This window comes from Danio aesculapii, unplaced genomic scaffold (assembly GCF_903798145.1).
Source record: "Danio aesculapii unplaced genomic scaffold, fDanAes4.1, whole genome shotgun sequence".
Lineage (NCBI taxonomy): Eukaryota > Metazoa > Chordata > Actinopteri > Cypriniformes > Danionidae > Danio > Danio aesculapii.
The window spans coordinates 10,001-20,000 of record NW_026613818.1 but is presented as its reverse complement, the minus strand read 5'-3'; the positions used below and the strand labels follow the sequence as shown (position 1 = coordinate 20,000).

Here is a 10,000-nt window from a genome sequence, read left to right as displayed (position 1 = left end):
CTTCAAATATAGACATCTGGCGCACTCTAGTGGTGTGTTTACGTGCTTTTGAGACATTTCTAGACAAATCTGAATTATGACATAGGTATTACAAGAAGGTGGTGACTTATGAGGACATTGCTGTATTTTCCTGCTAAAATACAGTTTGCGCTGCATAAAAACAATGGAAACCTATGCAATGTCCCCACAATTCACAAAAACAAACCTGGTGGGTGTGTCTCTGTGAACATATTTTCATATATAATGGGGACTTAAACCTGAGACTTCCAGCCACTCCTGTTACCATGGTAACCTAAATTGTGGTGTGTACCTGAGCCCAGTCTGTTCTTGTACAGGACGCCGCTGGTGTTTCTGCAGCGCACCGGGAGCTCGTTGTCATAAACAGACGGGTCCCAGTTATACTTCGAGACATCTTTATCATGTCCAGATGACAGCGGGGTGTTGGGGGTTTGAGGACCTGAAGCAAACACACAAACACATTCAGAAGACTGCATTTCGGATGAGATTCATAGATACTAAAGCTTAAGTTCACCAGGAGTCATGGGAGTCCCTGTGGCTTTCAGGCTTGTGGCGTCTACGATGCTCCCGTCAGTGTGAACCACGATCAGCGTGGCCTTCTGGGCACTCAGAGTGTTTCCGATCTGAAGCGTCGCTCTGCCTGTCTGCACAAATATTACATTTACTGCTGTTATTTTGATCCAGGACATGTTTGTATCTATATTAAAATAACTGAAAAAGCGTGTACTGTGGTATTACTATGATTACTCTGGACATGTGAGATAGTGATAGAATATGAATATATTAATAATCATAAAATATGCAAGATTTAATCAAGATTAAATAGAATTTAAAGCTGGAAAAGCAACCATGTTTAGTAAATTAGTAAATACAATAAGCAAAATATTATATATATATATATATATATATATATATATATATATATATATATATATATATATATATATATATATATATATATAAAAAAAATTTTTGTAGTCATTACTTAAAGTGGATCAAAACATGCAACCCAAATATTAATTTTATATTTAAATATTTTATATTTATTTACCAAATATTTTTACAATGAACTAAATTATCAATATATATATATATATATATATATATATATATATATATATATATATATATATATATATATATATATATATATATATATATATATATATAGTTATTTGATATGTATTTATTATTTATTTATAATTAATTAATTATTAGTGCTGTCAAAAGATTAATCAAGATTAAAGGGGGTCGTACACCCACGCACTGCGTCACGCCACGCAGCGCCATGCATTTCAGAATTCTAAACATGGGTTTCTATGAGTGTACACACTGGCGCCGCAAGTCGGCGGCTGTCTGCGGCGCCCAACCATGACTCAGGACACTTCATATTTCTGCCGTGGCACAGAGCGCCATCTGAATACTTTCATTAAAACTTAACATGCAGATGTGCGCGTCGTGTCGCGGCACCGTGTGAGACTCGCTTAACCCCCATCATTTTAATAATTTTATTTAATAATAATTTTTAATAGTGTATTTACATATTATGTGTGTAAACATAATGTGTGTTTTTTAATATTATAATTTATATAAAATATTTTATCTAATCAAAATAATATATGAAATTAAATATATAACAAAAAATAAATAAACAACAAACTCTGTATATCTTTTTACTTTATGTTTGTTTGTATTTATATAATACATATACACAGCAGGGGCAGCACAGTGGTGCAGTGGGTCGCACGTTTGCCTTACAGCAAGAAGGTCGCTGGATCGAGCCTCAGCTGGGTCAGTTGGCGTTTCTGTATGGAGTTTGCATGTTCTCCCTGTGTTGGCGGTGGTTTCCTCCGGTTTTTCGCAATCGTCCAAAAACATGTGGTATAGGTGAATTCAGTAAGCTAAATCGTCTGTGGTGTATGAGTGTGAATGGGTGAGTATGGATGTTTCCAAGTGATGAGTTGCAGCTGGAAGGGCATCCGCTGTGTAAAACATATGATGGATAAGTTGGCGGTTCATTCCGCTGTGGTTCCCAGATTAATAAAGGGACTAAGCCGAAAAGAAAATGAATGAATGAATGGATATACACAGCACACATACATCACTCATTCATTTTTCTACGGCTTAGTCCTTTATTTATCAGGAGTCATCATAGCGGAATGAAAGACCAACTATTGAGGCATACGTTTTACACAGCGGATGCCCTTCCAGCCGCAACCCAGTACTGGAAAACACCCATACACTCTCATTCACACACATACACTATAGCCAAATTAGTTCATCCAATTCCCCTTTAGCGCATGTGTTTGGACTGTGAAGGAAACCGGAGGAAACCCACGCCAACACAGGGAGAACATGCAAACTCCACACAGAAATGCCAACTGGCTCAGCTGGGACTTGAACCAGTGACCTTCTTGCTGTGAGGCAACAGTGTTAACCACTAAGCCACCATTCCGTCACACTTACATCTATTATGTAAACAAACTTTTATTTTGAATGATTAATTATGATTAATATTTTTAACAGCACTATTAATTACACAACATGTTTGATCCACTTAAAATGTTGACTACTGTATATCAACATATTTATCTATTTTACTATGTATTTAAGTATTTAAAATAATTTACTGTTTTTAAAAAAGCACAATTCTTACATACAGTTGAAGCCAGAATTATTAGCCCCCCTTAGATTTTTTTTTTGTTTTCTTTTTTAATATTTCCCAAATGATGTTTAACAGAGCAAGGAAATTTTCACAGTATGACTGATAATATTTTTTCTTCTGGAGAAAGTCTTATTTGTTTTATTTAGGCTAGAATAAAAGCAGTTTTTTATTTTTTAAGAATCATTTTAGGGACAAAATTATTAGCCCCTTTAAGCTATATATTTTTTTTCGATAGTCTAAAGAACAAACCATTGTTATACAATAACTTGCCTAATTGTCCTGCCTAGTTAACCTAATTATTCTTATTAAGCCTTTAAATGTCACTTTAAGCTGTATAGAAGTGTCTTGAAAAATATCTAGTCAAATATTATTTACTGTCATCATGACAAAGATAAAATAAATCAGTTATTAGAAATGAGTTATTAAAACTATTATGTTTAGAAATGTGTTGAAAGATTGGGGAAAAAATAAACAAGGGGGGCTAATAATTCAGGAGGGGCTAATAATTCTGACTTTAACTGTACATTTTATGACTTTTAACCTTGAAATTGTTAAATAAATGTAATTGTTTACTCTTACCAGCACATGTTCAGGTATAGAGGTTGCCGTTGCAACTGCAGACGTAAACACAGAGTCATCTGAACTCTGAACGTCTCCGACAGTGACGGCTGTGACCTCTGAAAAAGAAATAATGAAAATGTAGAAAATGTAGTAAGTAATAATGCTAAATATTAACAGCAATAAATTACATTTTAACATTTATTCAAATAGAAAACTGATATTTTAAATTTACAATATTTTCCAGATCAAATAAATGTAGCATTACTGCACATAATTGATATGTGGTAGCTATTTGCTAGCAGGCACACTAATTAGTAGTATATTACTAGCATTTTCGCACATTACTAGTATGTTTGTAGTATGTTTTAACACACTGCTACAATGTTTTACAATTTTGATAACTTGTTGTTAACATTTTAGTTAGCCTGTTTTGGATTTTCATTGTTTATGCTAAAGCACTGCTAGTATGTTTAAGCATAACAACATTTGCTTTGTTTTAACACCATGCTAACTCGTATGAAGCACTGACAATAACATTGTTGGAAATTTTATGTTCATGTTTATATACTCATGGATAGCACAATAAAAACATTTTGCTAGCATATTTCGAAAAAAAATACTGTAATATATTTAGTTATATCAGCAAATTAAGCTTCAAGCATGTGGAAGCTATGTGCTAGCAGGCACACTGATAGTACTGTACGTTACTAGCATGTTATGTTAGTTATTGAATGTTACTGCTACCATGCTTTACAATTTTGATAACTTGTTGCTAACATTTAGTTGGCCTTGTTTCAGATTTTAACATTGTTGCTAGCCGGTTTAGCATAATACTTTCCTCTTTACATGTTTTAACACAATGCTAGCACATATGAAGCACTGATAATAACCTTGTTGGAAATATTAAGTCTCTTTAAAACATAGACAGCACAATAAAAACATGTTGCTAGCATATTTCATCATGTCAAAAATATATTATTGTAATATAAATATCGTTATATCAGCAAATTAAGCTATGTGAAAGCTACTTGATAGCAGGCACGCTGACAGAATGTTACTAGCATGTTTAGCACATTGCTATTTGTTTTTAGCATGTTTTAAAACACTACGACTATGTTTTTAGTTAGACAGTTTCATATTTTAACATGTTGCTAGCATGGTTTAGCATAATAACATTTGCTTTACGTTTTAACACTATGCTAACATGTACAGTATGAAGTGCTGACAATAACGTTGTAGGAAATTATATGTAAAATATATGTAATTAGGAAAAAATATGTGTATGTATATATATATATATATATATATATATATATATATATATATATATATATATATATATATCAGCAAAATAACAATAAATATATATTTATATTTTTGATATAACAGCATGAAAAAAATCATTTTAGGACCATTAAAATATTAATAAATGCATATTCATGTTGAGAAATTATCATATGTTAAGGAAACATTTTAGCAATTGTAGTCGTTAAACTGTTTTATGCTAATCATTGAATCAAGATAATGATTGTTATAATATAATTAAATTTACGCTGAAATTTATAGTCATCAATTTTTTTATGCGAATGTGTAAAACTTTGTACAAATCTCACTTTTTTTAAATTAGAAAAAGTATACATTCACATAGATTAACATAGTCACCAGGGGTAAAAGAAAAAGTATAATAATAATAAATAATTAAAATAAATGTACATAAAGCTTTATAAATTATTCCAGATTTTCTGTTTGTAATGTTATACACTTTACCACCAAATTGTTTAATCTCTTTTATAAAAACGTTACAATTTGGCATTTATATATGATATTTTCCATGTAAATTTACTAGTTGTATAACTTCAATCAACTGTATCATGCACGAAACGTGATCTTCCGTCTAATTAATAATCAACTCCTTATAACTACAACATCAGCATCTGCGCATGGGCAACAATGACTGACCCGCAAACGCGGTCTCGGCATCGTCCGGGTTCGGGAGGGATTCGGTGATGTCGATGTTTCCCTCTTCTCCTATCACAGTCATCGTGGCAACTTCGGCCTCCGATTCGGTATCCGAACCCACCGGCTCTCCAGTAGACGCGCCCTCGGACGCGTCGCCGAGCTCGAGCTCTTTCGTCGCCGGTTCTTCAGTCGCGTCCATTTCAAAACAGCGGCGCACGAAATCAGCCGAAACTGTCCGAAGGGCTGTCGAGGCGAGGAGCGCGTCCCTCACGATTTAACGACGTGCAACAATCCAACCGAGCGCTTATTCAACCTGCACGAATAGATTATCAATTTTTCAAAGCGTTTTTTTCTTCGAGTGTGAAAGAAAAGAAGGCGGCTGCAGGATAATGGCCTCCGAGTGTCTTTAGTGGGGACGGGGATCAACACAGGAAGGAGAGCAGGCGGAAATTACCGAATCAAAACGGAAATTACCGAAAGAACACGACGTAACACGAAATGACGCTCGAGAACACAGCACGTGATTTCCCCCGACACAAATGTGGATTGTGTTCAATAAAAAGTTATTTTAATCTTCAGAGAAGTTGAAACTTTGAAATGGAAACTTGTAAAAAGAAATTGTTTGCGCTAAAAAAGTTAGACTGCTTAAGTGTTGTTGCTTGTATTTTAATAAAGAAAAACAAAACTATTTCTTTACAGTGTATTATAAACGTGTTTGTCAGAAAATTCAAATAACAAAAGCAAAAACAAAAAATGGGAGAATTATCATACTTAATAACATAAATAATTATAACATACATGTTTTATATTTATATTTTATAAGTTGGTTTATTTATTCGGCCAAATACATATATACATACATGCATATATATATATATATATATATAAACCATTTTTCACCATATTTTTAAAAATAAAATATTAAATGGAGAATAAATTATAAAACCAAAATGTATCTTGATTTTAATATAAATGTTCTTAATTTTTTGCCTTTTTAATATAAATGTGTTTGGCAGAAATTACTAAAATAAAACAACAATCAACAACAGCACTGATCGATATAGCATAGAAATGTTTTAAATCCCCCTTAAAATGACAAGGAATCATCATTATTTTACTGTAAACAGATCAATATTCCTAGAGTTTACTGTAATTCGTGTAATAATAGTTCATATATTTACCAGCCATAAAGTAAAGTATTACAGTAAGATGCAGAATAAAGGGCATAAGAATGCTATTTATAAAATCTTGATATAGTGTTTATAAAATGTATTATTGGTATTAATGTTTCCAAAACATTGGAAGAAAAAAAAAAACAAGAGTAAGAGTTTGGTCTGTGATGTGGATCGTCAGATGGGCCAGCAGGAAGAACAGGACTTTAGTTGACGGATGTGACCAGACTGACGTGGAAAGCTTACAGACTGTCCTGTAAACAACAACAAAAAAACATTGATTACTATTGATCTGTTCATTATGTTGGCTTGACAAAATCAAAACACTAAAATTCTGTTTATTTATTTTTTCTAACTGATTACTGACAACAAACAGACAATCAAATCTACTTAAAACCCTATTTTAAATATTCTAGAAGCTAATTTGTTAACAATATATTAATGCTAGCAATATACAGCATGCAGAAAACATCTCAGCAAATGTGTCAAAACATCACTGCTGAAAAAGTCTAGGCTGGTTTTAGCTGGTCGACCAGCCTGGTTTTAGAGGGTTTTTTGACTATTTCCAGGCTGGTTTCCAGTCATTTCCAGCCTGGTGGAAAATGACCAGCTAAAACCAGCTGGACCAGGTTTAAGCTAGACATAGCTGGTTTTGGCTGAGCTCCCAGCTTGGCCAGCTAAGACCAGGCTGGAAATCGACCTGGAAAGGTTAACAATACCACAGGCGAGACACATTTAAACAATTTGTTAAAACCTGGAAGCAACAAACAACATGCTATTTATGAAAATAACATGCCGGCAACATACATGGCAATCGGCAACAATCAAGCTCGGTGCATGCTAACAATATGTTAAGTATCCCAGAAACATGCTAAATAGGTGCTAGTAACATGATAAAATGTGTTAGCAATTTATTTGTTATGCTAATCATGCTGGAAACATTCCAGAAAATTTGCTGGTTAGCGCTAACAACATCCTAATCATGCAAGAAACATGTTTATTAGTGCTAACATTATCCTAATTATGCTAGAAATATTTTAGAAACGTAATTAGTGCTAACATTATTCTAATCATGATAGAAACTTTCTAGAAACATGTTAATTAGCACTAACAATATCCTAATCATGCTAGAAACATGTTAATTGGCACTAACAATATCCTAATCATCCTGGAAACATTCTAGAAAATGTGCTAGTTAGCGCTAAAAATATCCTAATCATGCTAGAAACATTCTAATTAGTGCTAACAATATCCTAATCATGCTAGAAACATGTTAATTAACACTAACAATATCCTAATCATCCTGGAAACATTCTAGAAAATGTGCTAGTTAGCGCTAACAATTTCCTAATTATGATTGAAACATTTTAGAAACATGCTAATTAGTGCTAACAATATCCTAATCATGCTAGAAACATGTAAATAAGCACTAACAATATCCTAATCCTGTAAATATTCTAGAAAACATGCTAATTATTAGCGCTAACAATATCGTTATCATGGTAGAACATTTTTGTAACGTTCAATGTCATGTTAGTATGGAAAACAGGCTAGCAACATATTCATGCTAACAATATGTTAACCAATATGTTGTGTTAATTCTTGCAAATAATAAACGTTAGCATGCTATCCCTACTCAAAACATGATAGAAACGATCCACACTAGTGCTGTTTAATGATTAATCGTGAATAAAGGAGTACAAAATAAGATTTTATTTCTATAATTTATACATTAATAGACATTTTCTAAACATGTACATACATAATAAATAAACAACACACACACTAAATTATGTAGACACGTTAGCAGTACTAATCTGCACAACATGCTAATTGAAGCTAACAAAATACTAGAAGCACATTAGCTACACAAATGAACTTTGACTAGAACTTTCAGATGTTATTGTACACTATTACATCTGCTTTTGTCAACTTAACATCAAACATTCTTCTAAACTTCAGTGTTCATTACCTGGAGTAAGCGGGAGTGTAGATCCAGAATTGAGCACAACCTGAAGAGAGAAAGTCTGTTTGCTGGCAGTCTTCCTCACGGAAACCTTCACTTCTTCTCCTGTGATCATCCAGTCCATCTTATGGCCGAGATAACAAACACCCTTCACACTGAGCGCAGAAACGTCCAGCGGCAGCAGCGGAGAGAAGGCCAGCTGCTCCTTCTGTACTCTGAACACACACACACAAACCATATAATGAGTGCATGGATGTGGGAGAGTCCCAAAATGACACACTATACACATACACTTTATTAGGTACACCTTACTAGTACTGGGTCGGTTGTAACTAGTGCTTATTTGAGTTACTGTTGCCTTTCTATCAGTTGGAACCAGTCTGGCCATTCTCCTCTGGCTTCAACAAGGCATTTGTGTCAACAGAACTGCCGCTCACTGGATATTTTCCCTTTTTCTGACCATTCTCTGTAAACCCTAGAGATGGTTGTGCGTGAAAATCCCAGTAGGTCAGCAGTTTCTGAAATACTCAGACCAGCCCGTCTGGCACCAACAACCATGCCACGTACAAAGTCACTTAAATCCCCTTTCTTCCCCATTCTGATGCTCGGTTTGAACTGCAGCAGATCGTCTTGACCATGTCTACGTGCCTAAATGCATAGACTTGCTGCCATGTGATTGGCTGATTAGATATTTGCATTTTTACATTATATAGAATGGGATTGTATCATTACAGTGCAATGCATACTGGGAATTTAGGAAAAGGGAGGCTGATTCCTATTGATCTACTCTGTTTGTATGACAAAATGGCGTAGAGTAGTGCATAAGTGTGCTATTTGGGACGCACCTACAGTCTAAGTCCTCATTGATTTACTGATTGTTTTACCTGAAGCCTGTGTAGCCGAACAACACGGCCTGCAGGAATCCACCCATCCCTGTCAGGAAGTTTACACATCCAGAGCCATCGGCCGATTCACTCCAGACCTGCTCAAACACGAGATTTTTTTTAATAATTTTTTTTTTTGGGTTTTCACCTTTAAAGTACAGGACAGTGGAGATTACAGACAGGAAAGTGATAGGAGGGGAGAGAGGCGAAGGATCGGCAAAGGACCTCGAGCCGAGAATCGAACTTAGGTCACCATGAGCACCTTGGTGCTATACGTTGCCATACTAACTACTCAGCTATTGACCTTTTACTGTGGTGTTGTTTAGTTCAGGAGTATTTTTCAGTCCTCCAGAAGTTTGGAGGGACATTTTTATATATATATATATATATATATATATATATATATATATATATATATATATATATATATATATATATATATATATATATATATATATATATATATATATATATATATATATATATATATTTGTAGCCTAAAATGATTGATTTTGTGTCCAATAGTACAGTAGTTAGCGTACTGATATATAGCACAACAGTGCTCCAGGCGTCCAGAGTTCGAGTTCTAGCTTATTAAAATGATTGATTTTGTGTCCAATGGTACAGTAGTTAGCGCACTGATATATAGCGCAACAGTGCTCCAGGCGTCCCGAGTTCGAGCTAATTAAAATGATTGATTTTGTGGCAGATTTTCCCAAAATTATGGCATTATTCACATCAATTCTTATGTTTTGTCCATTTTTTTCTTTTTCTT

At 34.1% G+C, this 10,000-nt stretch overlaps 2 protein-coding genes across 2 annotated transcripts in view; both read right to left on the bottom strand.

The window, feature by feature from the left end:
* Nucleotides 1-5,746, bottom strand: part of LOC130220427 (deformed epidermal autoregulatory factor 1 homolog) — a gene marked incomplete at its 3' end in the record, with an annotated part of 13,079 nt that extends 7,333 nt beyond the window's left edge. The window contains exons 1-4 of the mRNA XM_056452717.1: nt 5,204-5,746; nt 3,263-3,360; nt 533-662; nt 311-457 (exon numbers count right to left, since the gene is read on the bottom strand). Of these exons, the coding sequence (XP_056308692.1) occupies nt 311-457; nt 533-662; nt 3,263-3,360; nt 5,204-5,402 (574 nt within the window). The remainder of the gene's footprint in view (nt 1-310; nt 458-532; nt 663-3,262; nt 3,361-5,203) is intronic.
* Nucleotides 5,747-6,203: 457 nt separating this feature from the next.
* Nucleotides 6,204-10,000, bottom strand: part of pgghg (protein-glucosylgalactosylhydroxylysine glucosidase) — a gene marked incomplete at its 5' end in the record, with an annotated part of 12,765 nt that continues 8,968 nt past the window's right edge. The window contains 3 exons of the mRNA XM_056452716.1: nt 6,204-6,629; nt 8,348-8,556; nt 9,226-9,323. Coding sequence (XP_056308691.1) covers nt 6,553-6,629; nt 8,348-8,556; nt 9,226-9,323 — 384 coding nt within the window. The remainder of the gene's footprint in view (nt 6,630-8,347; nt 8,557-9,225; nt 9,324-10,000) is intronic.